Raw genomic sequence first — 26,354 nt, 5'->3', positions numbered from 1 at the left:
CTAAGAGGTACCAAGACCAACTGAAGAGCCTTTTTCGCAAAATATTGGTTACATCTTTCAGAGCATCAGTATTCAGACACTCAGACAACAGTTTGCATGAAGCATACACATCCAATTGATGAAAATAAAATTATTACATCAAACATATTAATTTTGATCACTCTCCCAGGAAACATAAGTGTGCAAGAGACTTAACTCTCAGGGAATTGGCTCAGTAAACTTATATGCCTTAATCTTCCATTTCTATGAGATTAATACAACCTTTAATAACTGTACAAACAAATACTGTTCAGGAGTAAATGTATAGCTACAGCAAATATAAAACCTTAAAAATCTAACCTACCATGGCAATAAAGCGCCCAATGAAACAGAAATATGAAAGATGGTCAGGATTGATTGTTGATGCTGGATTTATCTGCAGGCAATAGTTGCTCTTGCCAGCATATTCAAATAGGCAGTACATAGGGTTCAGTACTTCATGGGAAAGCAAGAAAAACCATTCTCTAAGGAAAAAAAAACATGTATACACATAAAAACCATCACATACAGATGTTTATCACCATTCCCCTTAGGTAACTAGCAAAATGGTCAAAATATATGCAAACTTTGAAAAATAATATAAACAGTGTTGTATTAGAATCACAAAAATATATGCTATTATATATTTCTTAATTATAGAAAATTAATTATCAGACCAAATAAGGTTAGAAAATCATGGTTTCCAAAGTTTAGAAATTACAGTTAAGATTTTCATCTTGAACACACCCTTACAGCACAGGTCTTAGCTACCTATCAGTAACATTTTTTTCTTACACAGTCCTTGCCTCAACCAGTACACAGCAATTACCCTTCTCATGCCTACTTTACTGTCTCACATCTTTACAACTCACATCTTTACTCAAAAAAATCACAGAGTATTCCACGATTATTATAAACAACTTAGATAAAACAGAACAAAACAAACAAATTGAAACTTCAGCACACCTTATTTGCTTTTCCAGTCTGACAGCAAAACACTCACTGTTACTGTAGTTTAACAAATTACCTTGAATTGGTTAAGCCTACACAATATGACAGTGTAAAAGTATCTTTTTGCTGTGGTTAAATGAATATATGTTTTTAACCACTTTAATCTTTTTTCAATTCAGCTGATCTGAAATAATACCAGAATGTGGTATTTCAGTGTTCAGATAGGTGATTTTTATATTTCTTGCTTTATAGTATTTGCATATAGTATTTGAAGAGATCTCAGAACAGTCACACTCAGGAGGTTTTATATCAGGCACTAAATGTTTGGCACTGAATAACCAACCCATAAAACAGCTGAAAGTCTGTCCTATAACAACTGTAGGGACTGAATTCCATTCTGACTACCTTTGACCTGTCACAGTTAAGAGGCATTTCTTCTGTGCCTGTATTTACTCAAGATCAAGGAATAAAAATAGGCTTGCTGGCATGTTTCTCTTAACAGTGCCATGATACTCAAGTCATGGATCATGATTCACTATGATACGCTTCCAACCCAAAGGCCAAGTAGAAAGAGTAAACAGAGAAAGGCAGCCAGGATCCAAAAACCCTAACAGGGTTCCGTGTATCTTCCAGTAAGCATAAGAATGTTTTACAGCATTCTAGGCAAGTTTCATACTGAGACAATTACATTAACTGCACAGAAACATCAAATTTAATAGGCATTTAAATTAGAACAAGTCAGACAACAAGGGAGGAATAAACTAAATCACTCATTAACAAGACGTTGCAGAAGCAACGAATTTTTCACATCGACAGCTAAAACTCGCCACAGGACATAATGTCAGATTGGTCCTTCAATATGCAAGGTAAATATCTGGCGGGAACAACTCTCTCTGCTAAGAGACAGTTGATCTATATTTGTAATAATGCAGTATTTCATTAGTCACTACATGAACATTTATTTAGTGTCATATAAGAATTCTCAGCTCAAGTTACAGTGAGATCCTGGCTGGTTCTCAGTTTCACATACAAAATCTTTGACAGGACTTAAGTAACTATGAAACTATACTGCTTATGTATTATTTGTTTCTTTATTTGTTCTCCTACTTTGTTTGATTAACACACTTCAGTTAAATCATTTTAACATCTTTTCTACGGAAAGATCTATGTTCCAGTTCCCATCCTAAACCTATGGCACTCACAAAAGAGACACCAACCAAACAAAACCCATGCAAAGCACAAATTTAATTCCTCCCTGCAATCACTCCCCAAAAGTCTATGTGATACTGTAATCAGAAGCAAAACACCACATACCCAAAGAAGCTCAGCCTTGAGAGGCAAGCTTCCTTACTTACAAATACTACACATTTTCAGTGAATTCAGTTTTAATGCAGGAAGCTACATAAAACCAGAACAAACACAAACCAGAACATTTTTACATTAAAAAAAATACAGAAAAAAACCCAAAACAACCTAACAAGAAAAATTCTATCACTGATAACCTTTTCCAATTCCCTGGATATGCAGTAGTACTGACATTTTTTTCCTAGCAATAGCATTTTATTCAAGTAACTGGCAGCAGTAGTCAGTGGTTGTATTCTCTGTGGCCAAGAAATGAAACCTTGTCTATGGTTTTCCTGATATCAGACTTTTCCCCTCTGAGTTCCACTTCAGATTCTAGAAAAACCCATAGTCCAGCTGTTTCATATTCCAGTGGAGCCAACATAGTCTGTCTGTTGTTCCTTCATGCCTGCACTATTCTCCTTTTATTTTCTTTCTGTTCTTATCAGCCCCAACTCGTGTTCACTTGCCATTTTTCCAAATAAGCAGAACACTTTATTTTCCCACAGTCGCCACTTCTGGGAAAATTGAACTTTCTGATAGGAAGTTTTTGAAGTAACTCAATCCAGAGCCATTAATTTAGTTCCAATTTACATATCACAGTCAAAGAACTGAGCAACTGAAACCATAGTTTTACCAATGTGAAGTTATAACCTGTAACAATAGCCAGTGCTGCCAGTTTCACCTTTTTAATCCATTCAGGGGGACTAAAAAGGTACCTAGGGTCAGACTGCAAGAGAAATCAATGCTAGAGTGCTGTTAAAAAAATAAAAACTGTTTAAGAAAATTTCTTTTACCTTGCCAAGCCACCATAATCCAATCCTTCTTCTCCTCTAAATATAACATACAATCTTCTCCTCAAATCATAGGGTTTTAATGCCATAATCTGTTAAAAAATAAGTAAGTTAAAAATTATGGATTGTCACTATATCACTTATTGAAATTTAATTTATGTTGACACAGAAACTGTATATATGTCAAATGTTACACAAATTTGAAAACCAAGTAGACCATCTCATAGAACAAGCAATCAATGAACTACACACAAAAATACCTGCTTGGACTTAAAATCCTTGAGCAGCAGACTGCTAGCAAGTGGAAGGAATATTTGGAAAGTATTGCTGTATGGGTATCCTGTTCTTACAGTCTTCCTCAAGCAGTCATTATTTAATAAAAATAGGTGAAAAGGCACTTCACCTGATACATATGATTTTTGATTTTAGGGAAATCATCTAAAGAAATAATTTAATCCAGACTAAATTCATACTTTTTATTTATAGAAAATCCCTGTCAAGAGGTCTTGTGTTGACAAGAGCAAGAATTTTCATTGTATATTGGCAGCAGACTGTAAGAGCTCAAGGACTGTAAGCTTCAATTACAAAGATTTAATCTTTGAAGGACAAAGCAGGACACCAGTTTTAACTGGAGAAAACAATATATTGTAAGGTAAGTAAACACACACAGGAATTAGAAAAGCAAATCCAACGTGGCTGATGCCACAGTCGGTTGAGCTATGGAGCTTTACCACAAGAGGTTTTAGATGCAAGAAGTTCATAAGAGGAGCACAGACAAACTCACAGAAGAGAAATCCCTTGAAGATTATTAAAATACTCAGAAACCACTTCAAGCTCAAGAAACATTTCAATTGTAAGTAGCTAAAAATGAAAGATCATATGGTAAAAGTATTCTATACAATACTTCTTTTCTTACAGTCTTCCCTAAGAAACCCCCACTAGCTAATACCAGGGGAAGATTAATGTGCCTGGAGGACCATTAATCTGAACTAGGTATGGCCCCTTTTTGTTCTTCTGCTGTCTTCATAAACAAACACAATAATTTTTGCCGACTTACTTGCTGGAAGGAATCCTCAAACAAAGTCTGTCTGGATACATTGATTTTCACATGACTTGGCAGTGCATTGGACTGTAATCATAAAGCAATAACATTAAAAAGCAGCACATACACAGATAAAAACTCATATAGTTTAAACAAATAAATAATTAACAAATCAGTACCTGACACAAGTAACGGAAATGAGCAAGCTTCCACCTAAAGCTACGCTCATAAGCAATCTGTGGCCCTTTATTTCTGTAAGGAAACATATTGGAGATTCATTAAGCATGCGGACATCAAATATTAGTTTCAATGCCAAACAACAGCATGAAGACTTTAAAAATACACAAAAAATTGTTATTGGAAGATATGATGAAATGCAGTTGGTGGTTTGGAATGCCAGTCTTCCTTTCCACCATCCCTTGCCCATTCTTTTTTTGCAAGTCAATTTACCAAATTTGATAGAAAGATAGAAGATCAAGAGGATATTAAATCCCTGTGAAATCTGTAAAAACTGCAAGTCTCACATAGATGAGAGACATCTAATTTATCATCTCCACTCAGAGAAAGACTGCTAAGTTAGGCTTTATAAATTCAGCTGCTTGTGGAACTATGAAGGACTTTCTAGTCTCTTTAAATAACTCATTAATATGTTGTCAAAAGTAGTCCCTACCCCATATAAAAGACATTAAGAAAGCCAGTATAGGTTGGGTCAATACTTCTAATTAAAATATTTAAAAGACTTGCATGTAAACTTTTTCACAAGTATTTAGAACCACTTTGTTTAGACATTACTGTTCCTACAGTGTGTATCATTATAAGCAACACTCCTAATGACCATTTGCTCTTACTTTAACAATGAAACTATTAGTTACATTAGTTCAGTATTCAAGTTAACTTTATTCCCCCTCTCTATTTATAAAATTATTACAATCTTGGTATTTCAAAAGCATATAAAAACTATAGAACATCAGAGCAGTACAGCAAAATGTGTCATAGATAGTCACAAATAAAATTTTTAATATATTAAATTTATAATATAAAAATTTGTTCATAATTTTGTGTTCAATTCCAGCTAAATGAGTATATAATTTTATAATATGAGAAAACTTCACCATCAAACTATAACAAGGTAAAACATTCACAAATATACTTAATTTCTCACTTACACAGAAGATTTCCCAGTACGAGGATCATTGAAGGTGGTGGTTCTTGTATTATGATCAACAAAGTATCTGACACCTTCTCTGGTATATCTGATCTCCCAGCCCTCTGGAAGGGGGTCCTCATTTTGTAAACTGCAAAAGAAATTGCAGGCAGTGCTTTTCCCCCATACCATGATATAAAATAATTAAGCAAGCTCCTTTGAATCTGCACAGTTGTTATACACACCTACCCTTGAGTTCGAGGGTCTTCCCACTGTGTTGTCTTTGTGTTATGATTTACAAAATACACCCTATCATTTGAATCCACTCTTCTTTCTAAAAAGAAGAGAAAAAAAAAGAAAAAAACCCACTATACAGCAACTGCATTCTAAATTTCTCTAACCGCCACTTCCTGAAACCCACAGCTACTTAACTTACCCCAGCCTGGTGGTAATGGCCCAAGTGGATCATTTTCTGCTGACAACATCGAAGCCTATTTAAAAAGAAGAGGACTTTCAGTTAGGCCAGATATTACTCATATTATTTTCTCAGTGTTTTCTAAGACTACAACTAGTCCTGAAGACTATTCATTCTGAAAAAAAGCCAAAACCCATCATGCCATTTTTAATCTGGTTTTGCAAAGAAACTTCAACTGTATGACAGTCAGATATGCTTCGCACACTTGTTTCCAACACAATGTACCCTCCCTTTCCCTTCCCACAGCAAACTTGAGTGTCCACACAAAGAGGTGCAGTTCATACAAGTTTTGAGGAAGCATATATCAGCAGATAAGCACTGAGTTTTTGCTTAAGAGTACGTTTTACCATAACAAACATTTCCAAGCAAAGTGGCTACTGCCAACATAGGGGGTTTTACTTCCTCAATACATGATAACTTCCCTGGATGTTTGGCTATTTTCAAACACTGTTATTTTTTTAAAAATGCAGCTGCATTCATATGCAGATGGGTAAAATAACACCAGCATCCAGTAAGGTTAAAAGGGGAAAAAAGGGATTACATTATTATGTAAACACATGCTAAGCTTATAATATACTGTAACCTTGCAGAAGTCCCCAAGTAGCTCCCAAAAATACAAAGCATGGGAAAAATAAAAATAAAGGCAGAAATCCCACAGACTATAGGATCCATGCTCTGATCTATAATGAAAAGCATCCACCCCTAAAATTTTGTGGACGCTAACTTTTAGTGTGTGTGGTTGCAGAATGGAATTTTGATATAGGGGAACCAAATTATGTTTTCCAAAGAGTGTCTTAGAAACTAACATTGCTTTATATAGCATTTTGCATTTGCAATACAAAAATATAAAATAACAGTTTACAGGAGAAACAGATCAAGGATCAGAAGGAAATGCATTAGTTACACTCAAAATTGAGCTGTGTAGTTGTTCCAGCCACTAGCTACTACACATGAATAGAGAGTTATCATTATTTCAGCAGCAAATGCAGTTAGTCTTTTCTGCTTTAGGAGACCACACAATCACAATAACGCTCTAACCACAGACTTTTCTGTGGTGACTGTAAAAGAATAGTGCACAAAAGCAAAAAGCTGTCTGCCAGAGAACTGAATGGTGGCACAGTTCAGATATTTCCAACCCTCTTAAAAGGTCTGAGGATTTGTGTGTGGCTGCTGGCCACACAGAGCTGTATATTTAACAGAACACACTGAAAGACCAGGCAGATTCCCTTCCAAAATGACTATGATAAATTAATCCAGGTAAAAATTAAAGTAATTCAAATAACTCTATCACGTCTACTATTCCTTCTTTACAAAGTTCAGCTTTTACCACTCGAGGCAATTGAAACATTCTCTAACTGAAAGTACTCATCTACTTTTTCCCAAAAAATAAAACACAATCTCATTTAAACTGCTATATAGGCAGAGTCCTGGTATGTCACTAGGGCATGAAAAGGTAGCTACAAATTGACCTAAACTATTCTAGAAGAAAACTATACAGAAGCACACTAAAGTTAAAAAAAAAACAAACAAAAACACTCTTTCTACAAAATAATTTCAATTTTCCCCCTCAATAAACTGTGAGTTCTACCTGTGCAAGAGATATACAGTAATTTCACGAATACAAGCTGCACCAATTTGACTAAGATTTTGCTCCTAAACCGGAAATGTGGCTAATACTCAGGAGCGGCTAATATGTGAATAATTTTCTGACATTTACAACCTCAGAAGTGCCAGCCAGAGTGCCGAGCCGAGCTGCTGCAAAGTCGGCATTTTGTGATTGTTACAAATCGCTACTCTGTTGCACCGCGTGTGGAGCCTGGCTCCCTGCAGGTAGCACGGGGGGCGGGGAGAGAGGAGGGAGAGCTCTTTCCTTCCCTCCTCTACCACAGCCCGGGGGACAGACGGGGGGGCCCCGCGCCGCCATTGCCGCGGCTCGGGGAGGCGGCGGGGGACCCAGGCCACCACTGCCGCTGCTTGGGGAGGCGGTGGGGGGCTCTGCCACCACAGGGCAGTGCCGGGCCGCGGTGACCAAGCCCAGTGGCAGCGGCAGCTGGCCCCCAGTGGCCCCGCCAAGCGGCAGCGCCGGGCTGGGCTACCTGGTCCCGTCAGCAGCCCCTAGCGGGCCGAGCCTGCACAGCCTTAGCTGAGCCAGTAAACCCCGCCCTGCTGCCGTTCTGTTACTATTTGGCAACTTTGTTGTACGCGGGTTCTCGCTGCGAACGACAGAGCGGCTTATATTCAGGTGCGGTTTATTTATGGACAAAAATCGAAATATTTGCCAACACCCAGAGATGCGGCTTATACTCAGTGCGGCTTGTATTCGTGAATTTACTGTAATACTTAGAAAACAGAATTCTAAAGAGATGCAAACAGTCAAGTTTTCTTTTCCTTCTTCTGTTTATTCTGTCTTCACTAACAAATCCTCATTTATTGCTTCTAAGGTTAGATGAGACTTTTAAAGAATGGGTCTGTGTTTTTCAGTAAGGGCTATCCTTAAATGAAGGAAGTAACATAATTTAATTTTAAAACTATATTGTTCACCAAAGGGTAAATCTAGCCAAAAAAAAAAATCTTGGCATCGGAAAAGTGAGAGTTTTCTCATATGTTTTATGAAACTGATCAAAGTAGTACACAAGTACGCAAAGTTGGTCAAGCAAGAGTTTTTGGCTTGGTGTGCTTCAGCTGTGATTCTTGGATTTGCATTAGAAAATTACCAATGTGTTTAAATACTCATTGAAGGAGGGTGCAAAAAGGATAGAGCCAGGTTTTTCTCACTGGTTCACAGTGGCAAGACCAGAGGCACTGAAACACAGGGGGTTCCCTCTAAATATCAAACACCTTTTGCTGGGAGGGTGACCAAGCACTGGCACAGGTTTCCCAGAGGGGTTGTGGAGTCTCCATCCTTGGAGATATTTACAAGACATCAGTCCTGGACAGCTGGTTCTAGGTGGCCTTTTCTGACAAGGGACATTGGACCAAATAACTTTAAGAGGTCACTTTTAGCCTTGACCATTCAACTTTTCTCTAGTTGCATAAAACAAATTGAATTTGATGCACAGCTCTGGGAGTTCAGAAAATTAGTGATGCACATTTCACTATTGCTAGTGACAAGATATAATGTCTAATTTAATAATTTGAGCATTTTAAAATGTAATTCTGCAGCATCCTTTACTTCAATCCAGTGTGTGAATAAAGTCCATCAAATTCAAACTTAGGTCTGCACATGCAGAGAGTCCTATTCCAATGAAGCTGTTTTAGACTTCTACTTCAGTGGTTTCATCTTTAAAACACTCCAGCCTTGCTGCATATCACTTACAAAGTTTCTGGGATCAGATCATTTTTTTAAGAAGCCAAGCACAATTCTTAAAGTACACTGTTTAGTGTGATAGTGACATACAGGTACCATTATTCTTAACTCTGAAGAAACAACTATCCTATTTATCTAGTCACAGATGAGAAAATCTGAGTCAAGACACATTCTCTTTGAGGCTACTCGTATTTTCTTCAGGCAGAAGTAAGCAACTATGCGAAAGAAATGGAAAATCATGTCGGAAATTCCAGAGCTGAACCAGATGTATAACCTTCAAATTAAAAGAATTGCCACTTGTATTAGTGAAGGACTTCACTAATACAAAAACTAAACAGTTTTGAAGGCTATTTAATGCTCATAATAACCCCTAATGCTCATAATAACAGTATTTACATTCCTTTTCAGTTTAAGGGACAGTTTTAGTTGTACCTCTTACTACTGGCATTAAAAGTCTTATATAAAACGTAGTATACAAAGCTGCTTTCAGGAAACAAACTCACAAGGAGTACTTTCTGCCTTCAAGGATGATTTTTAACTTTTTTCAAAATAATCAGAATCCAAATTATTGATGCTAAATGTCTTTTAACACACCATGGTTGAATAGTTAAAAAACTCTATTCTTTAAAGTTGAAGAACAAAAAGTGTACCTATAGCTCTGTACTAATTTCAAAGGGTGTCTACTTTACCGAATAGAGGTATCGTTGGTTGAATTGTTGCATAGCTCCCTGCAGCTGGTTCCGTTGAGATTGCCATTGCTCAAAGTTCCTCACTGACTCCATCGTTGGCCGCTGCCATGTTGTTGTTCTGGTGTTGTGGTCCACATAGTAAACTCTCCCACGATCATCAACTCTTCTTTCCCAGCTTTCAAGAAACACAAATGTTAACAGTTAATTTTTTTCAGTAGTGTTATAGCCAATTTTCTCTTTATGCTAAATTCCTAGGTGGTATTTGAATGAACTAGTAGAGTTACAGGCATGATTTCAATTTCTAAAGGACATAAAAGCACCCCAACGTAATTGGTAGATGAAAAACCACAATGAGCATATACAGACTTCAAGCAACTGCCTGCTCAGCTCTCTGTCACCTCATTTTTAACTCTGTAAACACCTGTGACTGCGAGTAATTTTGGCAGATTCCACAGAGAACACTTTGCTGGGAAATCTGAGGTTTGGAACCAGTGCACTACACTTAATGGTGCCACCTAAATGAAGGCGATCAAATATGCATTATTTCATGCTTAAGTTTTAAAGGAAGAACAAAATACTTCAGTAGCTATAACTGAGCAAGTGATCAAAACAAGTGATGTAGCCAGTATCATCATTCCTGTAACAATAGCTGCAATTAATACAATTAAATGAAAGCTAGAATTTCTTAATATATAATACAGAATATAATTTTGATGAGCTGCTTTTTGTTTCCAGCAACAAACAAACAAAAATATAGTAAGTTTACCATATTTAATTCAAAAAGTCTACCTTACCCAGGAGGTAAGGGCTGTGGTCTTTCCCATGTTGTAGTTCTTGTGTTGTGATCAACATAATAGGTTCTACCATGAGGATCCTTTCTTTGCTCCCACCTTCAAGAAAAAGACTTGCATGTAAGTGAAGGTGCAAATACTTCCTTGGGATTTCCCACTAAGACAAAAAAGTACCTTGGTATTGAATGAAAATACCATGGCCCAAAACTCATCCTCAAACACCAAGGAAAATTCACACCAGAATACTTCCTATTTATCTGATATCACCATAAAGACTTCTTTATAAAGGTCTTAGCACATAATGAGCATACATCAATATTCACAAGCATTTTCCTTTTATATTTAAGTTGGAAACAAAGCCAATGAATTACCCACTCAATGCTTGGATGCTAAAATAACCTCATTCCAAAAGTGCATAGAGATGCATTCTTTGCATTTCCAGGTTCATGTCTCCCAAAAAATGAGTGTTCATATTTTGAAGCTCTGTCCCCTATATCCAACAAGCAGCATCTTTCAGAGTGAACCTGAAGTGTGTGCTATCAGCTGTTTTTCTTGTGTTTCTACTTCCTATCCCGGTAAATTCTGTATCTGATATCCCCTGGCATTACTTCATTTTGCAAAACAATCTTACACTGGAGATGGAGCTAGGACCAAACATTATCAACAGTTGAAGTTTCATGATGATACGAACTACCATAATGCAACAGAAGTATGTGTAAATGGTGAGGAAACCAGTATAAACATTAGGTGAGAAGTGCCTGTCTGAAGTTGATACATATTTGTTTTTCTTACATAAACACTTAATTAGTTCCTAAAAAGACAGAACACTTGGCCTGCTACTCATAGATTGGATGTACGTTTCCTCACTATTGCAGAACATTGTATAAAACTACAAAACCTTTTCTGCAATTCAGGAGAATGTTATATGTTAAGATTTCAAGAAGAGTAGAAAGGAGAGAACCAGCAGCATTTTACAGAGCTCCTAGGGCTATTCATAATGGAGACTCAATTTGGTAGGGGTCATAAGAGAGTGGAGGGGAGAGGAAGTGGGGGCGGCATGTGGGGAACTGCAAAATAAAAACTCCACAGGAACATGATCAGGGAATGATGAAGAAATAGAGTTGGCCATAGTGTGCACTATGCCTGGAACTCATTACCCTCTCCTCAGTGGGAAAGCATGCAATTAATTGAAAAAAGAATGTGTGGAAAGAATTCCCACCTATAAGGACAAAGCATCTGAAAATTAAAATCTAAGTAACTCTTCCACAATTCATATACAATACTTCTATCTTTTAAATATTTGTTTTCGTGTTTACCTAACTGCAGAAACTCAAGTGAAGTGTCACTAATAACTTACTGAACCTTCTTCACAGGGAGCAGGTTTAAGACAGACTCTCTGCAAGATCAGCTACAATGACACAAGGTATATACACTTTGGGTTAAGAAACAGTTTTTGTGATCAGAGAGTGCTAAAATAGTTAATATTTACAATATTATGGAAAAGTCAGTATTTCCAATTTGAACTGAAGGTATCTTTTCACCCCAACATGAAAGCATATATTAAAAATGTTAAGATCTATCTGTATATAGTTGAGCATGTACTGTACTTTCCTTTAACGTCTAAGTACATTTTTTATTTTGTATTTAAGATTAATAAAGCAATTTCTAACAATCTAGTAAAATTAAAATATTCTAGCTCTTCTTATCACACACCTACATACACATCAAATCTTATTTGTAACTATTAGATTATTGAACTAATTCTTACACAGCAAGCACCTGCAAGCATTTATAAACTAGTCATTTTCACTTTGTGGTTTGGTCCCTACTACTAAGAAACAAAGGAATAACGAATTACGGCCCAAATAAGTTTGAAAATATTAAATGAAAAGTCTTCACATCCATAACACCCAAGAGTTTGTTAAGATCACAGTACATTCTCAGCAAACCAGCTATCAGTTGTTACCGATAGCCAGTTGTGTAGCAGTACAAATTCCATTTTAGATCAAATAAACCTGTCTCAGCCAGCTGACCGGTATTTGACAATCCCTGTACAGAATTAAGTTTCTGTTTCTTTATATGCACATTTAGATGGCACAAAATAATAGCATTAAAAGCAAAACAACATACCCTGGTGGCAAAGGCTCTGTACTGGCAGTACCAGGCTGCTGTCTTACGGGTTCTGCAGATGCACTTGGTGTGGAGGAGGATTCCCTTGGCTTTGCTGCATCTGCTGCTATGCTGTTTCGAGCACTAGGCTGAGCACAGTCTGTTGCAGCTGCAGGTTCTAGTCCAGTAGACACAACAGGTAATGCAGAAGTGTGGCTTTCAGAACTAGCTGCTTCTGCAGCTGACTGAGGTTCTGCTGTATCATTAGTGCAATCTGCTGAAGACACAGGAGCTTCGACTGAACCCGTGGGAGCCTCGGAGACAGAGGAATTACCAGCTTCAGGTGCAGAGGCAGATGACTCACCATTAACTGAGAAATGGGAAATAACATTTCTGCATCAGAATCTGATGAGATTTACTTTTCAAATAACCAACTTCTGGAGTAAATGACTTCAAAGGAATATATCTAAGTTGCACCTCTATGCCACAAGCAGCACTGTTGTATAAGATGACAAAAAAATCACAACACACTCGCCTTCAGTTAAAACAGTTTTCAAGCCATTCTCTATACTTCCCTGTTACATAGGGATATATATATATAAATAAATAAATACAGTTTTTTCTTAGCTTCTGCATGTCTTCGGACAACTCAATGTTACACTTTAGTCTAGATTAGTAAAAGTACCCATCTGCCTTCCAGAAAACTGCATAGCCTTTTTTAAAACTCTGAACTTACACTGAAGTTCAAAAAAGAATCTTGATCAGTATGAAATGAAAACAAATATTAAGATATTACACTAAGAGATTTGGAAAACTAAGAGGCATTTCCTACAGATAATTTCTTTCTGTGGTACAGAACCCTACAATTAACCATACACCTGGGTGTGACTTGGAAAAATCATCACCCTCCAAAAGAGGGATTAAAATATAAAAACTATTATTGGCTAACACAACTTATATAGGTCAGTGACAGAAGAAAATTACTTTAGAGTCACAAAGTAAATCAATTCTATCTTTTGAAGAACAAAAACGCCATCAAACTGAAGCAAGCACAATCTCATAAAAGGTTTAAAGCAAGCATGGATTTAGCAGGCAAAGGGTGCTACGAAGGCTTTATTAGTTCCAAGCCCACTTGGCCAACGATACACCAATCATCTGCAGAGCTTCACAAAACAGTCTCTAAGCACATCAAGATCTTGTCTAACTTAGACAAATGACATCAGGTACAGCAGTCTGTAGGACACTCACTAAAAGTCAAGGCACTATAAAAAGCAGTGCAACATCATTCAGCACCTTCATTTTCTGCACCACTAATCAACATCATACAGTGACATTTCCATTTATACTTAGTAGCTTGAACCTGTTTAGAGTTGCAACAATTTTCTAGAGAGTTAAGGATATGCAACACATGCTTCAAGCAATTTTCTTACCTTACAGTATATTATCACCTTACCACACTAAGGACTGAAATTAATATAATTCTATACTCTTAACCTTTTTGATACACATTTGCAAAATTCAATCCTACACTAGTGCCTATAAAATGTTGTTTCATTATTTTAAAGAGTTCACTTGTTTAATTCTGTCATGAGAATTTAAAATGGAAAGTCAGTTTCTTTAAGGAATTATCACAGCACCATACGAGTTTTCTTGATATGCACAATGATAAGCATGACTTTACAGGCAACAGATTTTTAAGTTCTATAAAGGCACTACTTTTTGAACAAAACTTGTCCAGGGTAATGCATCACTGCTTCCAGATGGCACAAAAGAAATTAACTACTTTAAGACATACCAAGATTTTATATTATTTCAGTATGACATGAAAACTATAAACAACTTGATCAAGTTTCTCAAATTTTGCTTAAACTAGCAACAACTAAACTTACACCAGAAAAAAGCCAACTGAAATTTCAACTTCCATCTAAAAAATTCAACTCATCCACATGAAAGAGTGAATAGCATTACATAATTAAGTTAGAAGCAAAATAATGAAAAAATCATCTGCTCTATTATTAAGTTCATTTCCAAAACAGACGTATAAAACATTACATCAGATGATTACTTCACCAATTATACCTAAAACAGCAATTCTGGCAACATCTCATAAAATTACAATCCTGCTAAAGCACAACGGTGGGAAAAAAAGTGTCATTAAAAATGCCAGAGATCTGTTTTATGCCTTGCCTTAAAAACATCTTCACTCAATGGTGGAGTAGTTGATTACTCCTACACCAATGCTTCAGTGCAAGCTCAGCAATGATATCATCAATATTACCACTTGAACAAATCAATTATGTTTCAATTACCCTATCCTAATACAGATTTCAAATGGCTCTCTGCTGTTGAAGGAAAAGGGAGTAATGCCTTAATAATATAAATGCCCTCTAGCCTTGAGCTGAAAAGAGAGGGGAATCAAATTAAAATTCTCCAAATAGAGAAAAGCTTCAGAGAAGACCTAATTTAATTATTAATTTTTAAAGTTCATCATTGTTTCTGTTATCTTCCAACTATACCAACATTTTCCACTGTATTACAGAGAGATTGACAATCTCTGTTCTCCTATTTAGTAACAACTTGCCTATTTCTATTTACAGTTGTCTTTTCTCTCTGCTATCACTCTAATCTCTCTCAAACAGCTGAGAAAAGACAAAGGGCCTAGAAAGCAGTCATTATTAGATACCAGAAGAACAAAAAATCAAAAAACTTTTTTTTTCACTAGCTTCACTGAATCAAAAGTGAACTGAAGTCAGAATCAATGCTTTTATGTTTAAGAGGAAAATTAAATTCAGTATTCACCACTACCTGTTTTTAAATGGAATTTTTGAAAAAAGTTGAATGCACAGAAAGTCTGCAACACATCTCGACTCAGAGCACAGCAGTTCCCTGCCTAAATCAGATTTATGTAATGTCAGGAAAAATTTAACCATAGTTACTCAAATTAATTGTAAAAGAAATCTGATTTTTCCTCCAGACAAACAGTAATATGGTTTCATCATCTGGGACAGAAAAACAGAAGATTTTGGACACTTTAATCTTTCCTTATCAGAGAAAAGAACTTATGACAGAGTGTGAAACTCAGTATATTTAAGAATGTGTCTACTGCAAAAAAGTTTACAAAAGTGTACACACAAGGGTATAAATTCAAGCCACATCCTTTCAGTACTTTTGAATTCAAAAAAATATTTAACAGAAAAAGTTGCTCAAATTGAGATACAACTAGATAAAAATGCTTCATGGAACACGTTCTCCCATTCTTACCAGTGCTGTTGACAGGCTGAGCTTCAAGTGGTTTTGGTACTGGTGCATTTTTGGGTCTGGCTGAAGCATGATTAGGAGATGGTGTGCTGTCTCCATTAATAGATTCTACACAGAACGTATCCTGTACTGCAGAGCTGGAAGGTACCTGATTGTCTATCCCATTAGAAATGTCACAAGGAGATCTTGGTAAAAATAAAAGATTATTTTAGTATACTACAAGCAACATATTAAACAGTTATGTAACTAAACTAAATGCTACACTAAACTACGCTATACAAACAAAGAAATAGTGGTAAATTCACAACTGTTTATAGCATTATATCTTGGTGTTTGCAGCCTAGATAATTGTTTTGGTCTTGCACCTAACGGTAAAGAAAAAGGCAAGAATCACTCTTGAGGATTTCAAATACTTAAAACAGGTAAGAGCTTCCATTTTCACTTTCTCTTTTAATGACATATTAGAATTGAATTGAACAGACTGATGCACCTGCTGCATTTTCCAAAATGGCCTTAGGGAGCCTTCCAAAGTGCAGCTATGAGCAGGAAAGCTTTTTCTCTCCCATTAAGCAAGAAGAACTGGTTTTGTTATTCATATCACTAAAAATACTCATAAGATAACAACAAAATTCTCCCTCAGTAAAAGGAAAATAAGATGAGTATCTCCATGCATTGGCAGGATGGGGCATTGTGAGGACAGATATACACAGGCAGTTCTGTGGTGAGGACAGATATACACAGGCAGTTCTGTGTTTACAAGGCCACATGGAAATAAATGCACTTTAATGGTTTGTGAATAGAAAGTTTTGTTCAGTTACAGCAGTACACTGTTTTTTTTAACTTAAATCTCTTTCACAATGCTTAACGCCATCCACCAGAGACACATATTTTGAAAATTACACTCAATGCCAACTCCTTATCATCTCAAGGAATAGAGGTTAAATACTGAAATTATGCAGATGACAAAAAATGTGAGAACAGTTAGAAGTCCAACTTTGTGGAATAAGAAGGGAAGAAGCAGCATTTCCATGCTACCTTACTCAACCCCAAAGGAGCAGTATAAACAGAGAATTGAAGTATTATCCCTTTTCAACTCTGGACTACAAACTCAATTTACCTCCAAAAGACATGCAGAGAAGCTACCTTAAAACTTTTCTTCATCTCTTAGTATTAAAACTGTAAATCAAAACTGCTGGATAGTTGTGTGGAAAACTGCAGTAAATTAAAATAGCAACACCAAGAGCAGCATCCCAGTAAGAGACATTATTTCAAGCAACAATAACTGAATGTTTAAAAGTGTATGTTTAAAAGTGGTATGCAGATGTGTTTCAAATCACTTTTAGCAGCCCCAAATCTTTCAAAAAATAAAAAATAGCAGAAGCAATTTTTTATTCTCACTCCCTCATCTTGAGCACCCATTAGGGAAGAGAGACAAACATCCATAAATTCAAAAAAAGAATCAAGTCAAGTATAGAAGGACAAACATGTCCCTGTCACTCAAATGCATAGCAACTAGATGTTTTTTCACTCCAGTCAATAAATTAAACAGAAATGGGTTCACACAAGGTAACTGAGCAGACTAGTAACATTAAATTGATCTGAATTGACCTGTTTGTTTTACTAGAGATGAGGGGGTAAAAAAAATATATTCCTGCTTCTCCCCAGCCAGTCCTTGAGTGGGTTATAGAAGCCAAGAATGAAGCTCTTAATTGGCTGAATGTCTTTTTCTTGCCACTTCAGGAGGAAACAGGCCTTGGCCTCAGTGTTACAAATACCGCTTGTGAGACTCAATACAAGTCTCTTAAGTTCCTGATCATGACCTTAAAAAGGCTGAGAAGGAAGTAATTCAGGTTTTTTTTTCTTCTTCCTTCCGTTCAGGTGCTACATTGCAAAAAACTGGTAAACATTAATAGAAATAGATTTTAAGCAGCAAAAGAAAATAAATTGAGTAAGTGCATACAAATACACTGAGCCACTGCTCCCCTAATTTCTGCTGCAGCATTTTATAGATTTCCAATCAGTTGAACTAAATTATGTAATTATCAAACAAATTTCTAAAATTTGTTTCTAAAACCTGTGGCAACATAATTTAGACCTCAGCAACTGAAATCTCTCATCTTCAAAATCATTAAAAAAAAAAAAACCAAAAAAAAACCCCACCAAAACACAAACAACCCAAACATTTCAACTGATAAATTTGCTAATACACTTCATATTGCATAAAACACAAAAATAAATTCCAACCTGGATGAACTTCTTGCTGAAGCATCTCTGCTTTCATGTACAGCCTCGCCATTTTGCTGAACTTCTACTGAACAGCAAGAAACAAATTCAACAGAAATAATTCTATTATATCTGTTTGAAATCTTAATACAAATATTAACATCTGACTTAATAATTTTAACTTACTGGTTGCTGATGAACTGAGATTTGTAAGAGATTCTTGTTCAAGCACCAAACCATCTAGCACAACTGTCAGTTCACCTGTTTGCACCATGCCACTCTTGTTTTCCAAAGACAGTTTCAACTGTTCTTTTACCTTCTCCACTAAAAATAGAGTTGGGGTGGGTAGGAGATGAGAAGAAAAGAAGGAGTAAAGGAAAAATTAAATTCTAAGTAATATTAAAAACTGCCTTCAAAACACAAATGTGATATATGCATTAGTTCTATAAAACTGAACATCAGAGATATTCAAATCAAAGCAGAAATCACTATGGAGCTGCATATATTTACACCTGCTGTGCGTAAATGCACACTTTAAAAAGGAACTGTGTGTTTGCATAGTATATTATATAGGTATGCTAAAGAATCCATGTGTATTCAGTACTTTGTTGTTAATGATTTCCCAGGTCTGCCATTTCCAGTAAGCCCTTTGGAAATTATGCACTACTTACATAATGTGTGATGCCTAAACAACTTCTGAACCACACATCCAAATACTAAAAGTCACTAGAAACCTCATTTTACAACCAGAGCCTATATTCATTTCTCATAGCACCTTACAAAACTATTTCTAAAAGACCACTGAAAAAACCATCTCTTTGAGGAAGAAGTAAATGCAAAGACTGCATAGAGTCCTCCCTCAATTTTAAAACTATTTTTAGTAAATCCTTACTAGCATTTTCATAGATTGTACCTCCAAGGATTACACAGTAAAAGAGGATGCCTCAGGGAACCTAAAGTTAAATCAGAAACTATTTTCACCGAAAGAAAATTTGAGATAACTGATGGTGCAGAAAAATAATTCTATCTACCTGACTGGTAAGCAGTACATACATTTGTAGAGACATATATAATCCAGAGGTAAAACATGCTGGAGATGCTACGTAATTCTCTCTAAACTATTACAACAGTTAAAGCTACATGTCATAAATCCAAACACAGTTAGCTAGGAGTTCACATTAATCAGGTTAAAATGGTTAAGACCTTTTAGTATTTGTGCTCTCAGATTAAAAGATTAGTTTTTAAAGATATGCCATCATATTTCCCTCCATATGATAGCATTCCAAGTTAAATTCCAACTGGGTACTTTCCTTTTTTTTTTTTTTTTTTTCATTCTTAGCATGCATCACAAATGAACAATAAAGATCAAAACAAGGGAGGCTGCCATAACCTATTGCCAGATACCCCAGAGCTATTCCTTGAAAGGACAGGTTTGACAGCCTAGTTGGGTAGCAGTCACCAGCAGACAGACACTGCTGTGGTACAATGGATTTTAAGGGACTTTAAATCTCTGCAGCAAGCACAAAGCTCCTAAATCTACAGGCTTACTGATTTAGCAATATGCATTTTGGAAAAAAGTACCATCTCAAAGAAGAGAAGAAACTAACCTACCACTGAATTGTTTAATTAACACATTTTTAATTTTTGCAAAGGGTGGTTGGTTTAACTTCTGCTATTTTAACAGGTAATCTTCCTAAACCACATCAACTGTTGGCTGTAGTTCAACTGAGCTGGCAAGAAAACTCTGAGGTGTGTGGGCAGCAATTTAATACCCATGGTGTTTAGCAGAAAAAGTAACCAAATTAATTCTAAAGTTTCTGCATTTAGAGGATTTCCTATTCCATATTCATCAGCAAAGAGCCTTTCAAGTGCTACGTTTTATAATAGGCATCAATAACCAAATGAATGAAGGATACCAGTTAGATTATTCTACCAGTGAATTCTTAGATAATCCAGTGTCTAACTACTGACATGCCCAAATAAGAAACATTGCACATAAATTACTTTTGGTGCAATGTACAGCAAACTCAGTCAATCATTCCCTGAAAGAATTTGTCAAGTTCTTAGATCCAATCTCCCCTGTAATAAAATTACTGTAATAATTACAGTAATAAAAAATAAAATTACAGTAATAAAACTGTTAAGTATTTTGTTAGAAATTGTTAAAATATTAATTACTTTTTTGTGGCTAACATTATTATAAACTCAGTTTCTTCTGATACAGTTTTCTTATTTAAAAAGAAAATTTTCTGCTTAATTATGAAATTTACAGCTGAATTGTTATAACACTGGTGAAGAAGTTCCACTTAATTTTGGATTCTGTTTCAATTTTTCTCTAAGAATCATAAAAATGTATCTTTTTTTGTTGTTCTTTCCCCCCACCTGTCTAAACAGTCACCTCAGGTTTATATATATATAACTTGTAAGAAAGGTTAAGATTGGTTTAGCTGGAATTCTACTGCCACTCTGGAGTGGAATTTAAAGTGTGGATTCACCATCTTGTTGTACTCAAGAAAACAAATTTCAAAAGCAAATTAGACACATTCTACTAAAAATAGCTAATATTAGAAATTACATAGAACAAAGAATCTCCAATGTGCTAAAAGGAAGATCACAATTGCTTCATTAATCAATGTTTTCTATTGCTCTCTGGGCAGCTAAATTATGAGGGACAAATATCCAGCCTTTCTATTAGTGACTCCAGAGAAGGAAAAAATGAAAAATTACACGGTTTTTATAAAGATTCTTCTTTTTGTTGTTGTTACCATATATAAAACAGGTCTTCCAGCAAATTAGTTACTAGCTTGCTACAAAATATTGTATTTAATCATTTCTGCTTTTGCTTAATTTTCAGCAACTCTACTGTTTGTTTCAAAATTACTATATCCCATTGTTACATTTAAAATGTAATGCTCTCAATAGCACAGACATCTCCAGAAGAGACAAGTAAAGATAGGAACTGAAAGTCAGTTGTAATTGCATATATAGTTAGTAGTCCAGTTGCTGGTCTGATACATAGATTAGTAATAATAATTTTACTTGATTAAAAATAGCCTTCATGATAACTTACATTTTCTATTGTGTACTTCCAAAGCTTGTCTCAAGTCTACAGTGGCTCTTCCTAATAAAGCATCTGCTTTTAAAGTGTGATGGCTCCACACTCTAAATTCCAGCGTAGTCTGTGGAGTCACATTCCTGCATATAAAATAAATTTTTTAAAAAAATATATACAGATTTTTAAGAATTCATTCTTGTTATTAGGAGTATTTGAACTTTATTCATTTTCTCATTGTATTTCTTGATACTACCAAAGCGAAATTTTGTATTGCAAGGGGAAATTTTTAATTAAGAACTGAGAACACTATGATATTTACACTTAGGATCAAACTTAAAGTGCATTACTATGATAGCATAAAGAAGTATCAGAATAACCTACACTCAGCTCAAATCTTAGTTATGTCAAACATGTCTTTATTTATGAAAGGCTTATTTCCCCTATTTCTTCAGAGGTCTAGCTAAAAACATACATTATTAAATGTGGGGGAAAGGGTGGGAAGTATATTTGTTTGTTACTGAAAAGAAAAATGCTACATATTTTTTTAAAAAGGAAAAAGCAACAAGCATCTATTTGCAAGCAAGAAGAACCCACTCAACAGGTATCAGCCTGCCATGGAAGTGCTGATAAACACTTTTTGTTAACCCACAAATATATATAAAACCATAAGGCATACTCACAGAAATCAGAGGGGAAAATTCTAATGATGAAGCTAAAGTAAAAACTGAAGGGAAGCAGAAAGGTAAAGGACCCAATTCCAGTAATATTATGACAAGCTTTGGCATTGATCTTTCCCATGCTTAAGCTATGCTAGGTCCTGGAGAGTAAGTTTTGTAATAAAGGGTTTAGTACTGCAAAGGTGCTCTTGGCAGTGAAAAACAGGAGTAGAAGTACTTCATTGCAAAAGGTCAAAATTCATCAGTATTGACCTAATATATACAGAAAGTTATATCAGCAACGATGAAAATAATAATAAAAACAACAACAGAACTAGCTCTACAGTCTCTTGAACATGTTGGACAAGGTGGACCATTTTGCTGAAACACATTTGCTGAAATACATTTTTGCAGTTTGAATAGGCTGCCTTCTGAGTCTTAGTAAAAGAGCAGCTCAACAGAGTAAAGGAAAAAATCCCCAACACCTACAGACACAAATATATTGCTGACCCACAGAAGTGAGGGGAATTTGGTAAGCCAGAGAGGTCACTTAACCTCAAATACCATTTCAATAGCCAGAGGAAGAGGGGGACAGAATTACTCAAAAAGACATGTAAGGGTAAAACCCTAACTAAGCAATATTCATTATGAATGAGTCTGCCTTTACTATGCATTGCAATTTACCTCATTTCCAGCAGATCATCAAATCCTGCCAAGTCAAACCTGCCTCCTCAAGAGAAACTCAGGACCCTGTGAATATACTGATAGCCCGGTACCTTTTCTAGTCCTTCATCCTGGAACCCATCCTCAGGTCCAAGACTACGTTATTCTCTTTTGCAAAATTGAAAAGAGCTAATAAGTTCACTAAACCTGAAACACCCAGATGAGGCACAGGAATACCTACTTGTTTCAGGCCAGGTCTGGAGTAAGCGTTCCCAAGCAAAGAATTCCCCAAAGTACCACCACTCCCCATTCTCCAGCACTGTTATTGGAATCTAGCATGGTTCCTACTGCTAACAAAGCTGGCTATTGCCCACAGACATGTCAGATGCTGTGAGAAGTACTGGCCCAGGCTCAGTGCCACTTGATATGAGCTGTGCTGTTTCCAGACCCAAATCTGAACCCATACAATCTTGAATAAAACATTCTAACCAAGTACAAGAGTGCCAGTTCTTGGAGTCCTATTCAGGTATATCTACACTTCTAGCATAGTTAAACCGAACTAAACCACAAGATTAAAATGGTCAAATATCAGGGTAAGTCAGAGGTAACTTTGCAGCTTTTGTGTGCATAGCCCTTCAATGGGAAATTGAAAGGAAGAAGTGACCTTCCTCATAACTATTACTTACCCCATTGAAACTTTTTTGCTTCTAAAGTTGAGAATTACATGGTTACAATTAGTAAGTCTTTCTAGAAATGTGTGCTAAACACAGAGCTAACAAATCTCAAGACTATCATGTACAGCCACTGTATGCAAGTAACACACTCTGTAGAAAAAATATTCTCAAAACATTGTAAGGATTCAGAAAAAAAATCACTTGAGATAAATACCAACTTATGTCTGCATTTAGACATCAACAGCCAGAGCAAACTATGTAGGCAGCCAAGCTTAGTAAATATTTGCCTGCAATGTCTGTCTAATAAATAGTATCAAACAACCAAAAAATCTACTTACACTGTCAGCTGCTCATCCCATTTGGGATTTGAAGAACTACTTGATTTTGCTGTTTTCTTAATTTCTCCATCTGCAGTTAATTCCGTGTAGAAAGTTGTTCCAAACCAATTCTTTTTCCGTTTCAGTTTGGCACTAGAAACTAATAAAATACATTGCTTTATCTATAACAGCATACTGCTGCTGAAAAACAGAAAATGTACTGCCTACACACTGTACGAAATATTTTGCATGGCAGTGTTTTTCCTCACCTTCTCTACTTCTGCTGAACAGAAAGAAGTCAATGCAAAAATGGTAGCTTTTATTTTCAAAAGCTACTTTGTCAGACAGTTGAAACCAAGTGTCACATACTCTTTTCTTCACGCATTGGCAGGACTGGTTGTAGAGCCAGCACAATTATTTTAGGGATAAACACTGGAAATAATGTAGGTTATTTTCTCATTGCTCTACCTATTCTCCCCTTAACCGAAAAATGCCTAAGTATGATACATCTGATGATGCATCTGAGGAACAGACTTTATTTTTCAGTTATATATTGTTATGAAAGTCGATGCAGCTCACGCCTATTTCAAAATGTCCCTGCATAGCAAAGCCTGTATACAGAACTTCATTTCCTTGCCTGTATTACTGCATGGTTGATTTTGTGGGTTTACACATCAGTTTGTCAAAATTAAGAAACATACTCTTAGACCACCCCTATTTAAACAGCTTTGCAGATTAACTCAAAGGTTTCAAGTAAATATTCAATAATTAAGAAACACCACAGACCAAATAAGCTATTTTCACCTTCAAATCACTGGTGAGTTCCTCTGCGCTCCTGAACATAAATCTGTTCTCCCTCTTCCATGCCCAGCTGAGGAAATCACTATAAAAACCAACAGCAGCATAACTGCCAAGATTTTAAATTCTATTTCAGGCAGATGGTGTCTTGAAACGACCACAAGAACGGACTCTCAACTATATTTACCTGCTGGCTGTGCCTTCTCTCTAATTTCTCCCGTGCTTCAATGTGATTCTTGCTCCCTCCATTTCTTGCAAACTAAAACAAAGCTGTGTATTTTCAGCCATTTGGAAATAATTCTTCCCTGTTCCTTTCCTTTCTGGTACTTGCTAACTCAATGTGGAAGTTAACTAAACTGAAAGGGAGATATGTTTCTGGACTGCAGTATTCTGAGATGTATACATTAGTCATTGAAAAGTTAGTGGGATGCAACCATCCAAGATTCTAAAGGCACTAGCCATGGACTTTTACTTGGTTTCAAATAAAAGGTGCAAACTTAACTCCCTCATATTTGGAAAATCCAGTCTTAGTAATGCATCATGAGTCATAAAAGTGAACTGCAGCCTGATAATGATGAAAGCTGGAATATAGAAAACTGAAACTGTAATTCCACACACAAGTCACATTTTTCCATCTGAAATCATGATATATTTTTAAGCTTTGACAACCTCTACTTCTTCCGCATTTTCCTCCAGAATTTGCTTTCCAAAGGAAAATACAATATCTATCAAAATACAGGTATTCAGTAATGATATTCAAGCTTCCTTTTAATTTCCCCTCTATTATCTGATTATGTTTCAAGTTAGTAAGTTTTGAGTCCCCAAACATAAAAGGAGACCATTCTCATCTTTTGGTTAGGACATCTTCTAAAAAAAAAAGCTATGAATAAGCAATAATACCAGCAAGACTTCCAAAAGAGTTAACAAGACAAGATCTCACCAAGAATATTTGAACAAATACTGATGGCATAACATGCATACAACATGGTGTATCTTTCCAAACTCAAACAAGTCACCACTTCATATGAATTCCTTGTTTGCAGAAAAAGTCTCTGATACTTGCTGCCTTTATAAAACTGCTTTTTAAGTACAGTTCTTGAAATACAAATCCAGCTTCTACAGCAGCATAAACAAAACTGCACATAAATATGCAGTGTAGGTCAGCAATACTACAGTTCCACACTTCTCTGGTCTCCCACTACTTTCCCTATGATACTGCCACTGGCATTCATTCCTGTGATCTTGCAATAAAGACTAGGTTTAGAGAACTAAACCTTCAGAAAACTGATCACAAATGCTGTAAAGACTTCTTCCCATTTGAGCCCTGACCCAGATTTCTTGGTGTCAAAAGAGGTACCAGCAAAATACAGGACTATTTACATAAGGAGCAGCTCAGCATAGATAAAAAATTACCATTTCTGTATACACACAGCTGAAATTAAGGGTCATTTGTGTAAAACAGTACAGTTTTATATATACATTCAATCTATAGGTGGCTGCATCTCAGCTGTCAGTTATTGCCAGTTTTGATGATTCATCACATTATTGAGTACTGTGCTCCTTAGATAAGGTTAATAATTTTTGAGGTTCCTCTCTTATCTAATTTCATAAAATACCAGTTTGGCAGACTCTTCAAAAATATATTTTCTCTCGGATAACCTGGTCATCTTTGGATCATCCAGAAACATACATCTTTCTTCTTTTAAGACATGGTATCTTACTCATGTTTTTCCCAAATTTTCTTCAGGATAGACTTAATATATTATTGGCCATTCATCCTTTTTACTTCAGCTTTCCCAGATTTCTCAAAATCCCTAGAAAGTTCAAGGTGGTTATTAATGGTAATATAGTTGTTATACATATAAATACACATATATATATTTATGATAGATATATTTATGTGCAGTATCTTGTCTATGTGCTGGTAACATTTCCACTTTTAACAGCTGCAACACTGTCACAATTAGGTATCAAACTCATTTACTTAGATACACTTTGCCCATCTTCAGACTACAAGGAAGTCTCAGTTCTACTCTACTATCCCACAGA

The 26,354-nt window shown here is 35.9% G+C and overlaps 1 protein-coding gene across 3 annotated transcripts in view; it reads right to left on the bottom strand.

The window, feature by feature from the left end:
* Positions 1-26,354, bottom strand: part of WWP1 (WW domain containing E3 ubiquitin protein ligase 1) — a 61,265-nt gene that overhangs the window by 10,913 nt on the left and 23,998 nt on the right. Inside the window, exons 3-17 of one of the 3 annotated variants that reach the window (XM_033077468.2) lie at positions 23,529-23,667; positions 21,213-21,337; positions 18,329-18,466; positions 18,164-18,230; positions 15,923-16,104; positions 12,683-13,031; positions 10,556-10,651; positions 9,762-9,936; positions 5,727-5,781; positions 5,540-5,624; positions 5,313-5,441; positions 4,326-4,398; positions 4,162-4,233; positions 3,108-3,196; positions 344-503 (exon numbers count right to left, since the gene is read on the bottom strand). In XM_033077468.2, the coding sequence (XP_032933359.1) occupies positions 344-503; positions 3,108-3,196; positions 4,162-4,233; positions 4,326-4,398; positions 5,313-5,441; positions 5,540-5,624; positions 5,727-5,781; positions 9,762-9,936; positions 10,556-10,651; positions 12,683-13,031; positions 15,923-16,104; positions 18,164-18,230; positions 18,329-18,466; positions 21,213-21,337; positions 23,529-23,667 (1,934 nt within the window). Of the gene's footprint in view, positions 1-343; positions 504-3,107; positions 3,197-4,161; positions 4,234-4,325; positions 4,399-5,312; positions 5,442-5,539; positions 5,625-5,726; positions 5,782-9,761; positions 9,937-10,555; positions 10,652-12,682; positions 13,032-15,922; positions 16,105-18,163; positions 18,231-18,328; positions 18,467-21,212; positions 21,338-23,528; positions 23,668-26,354 lie in introns of those variants that run through there. The other 2 variants (XM_033077478.2, XM_033077487.2) reach the window with 2 other exon arrangements.

The sequence above is a fragment of the Catharus ustulatus genome, chromosome 1 (genome assembly GCF_009819885.2).
Source record: "Catharus ustulatus isolate bCatUst1 chromosome 1, bCatUst1.pri.v2, whole genome shotgun sequence".
Lineage (NCBI taxonomy): Eukaryota > Metazoa > Chordata > Aves > Passeriformes > Turdidae > Catharus > Catharus ustulatus.
The sequence above is the reverse complement of the archived record's forward strand: the minus strand, read 5'-3'. Positions and strand labels throughout refer to the sequence as shown.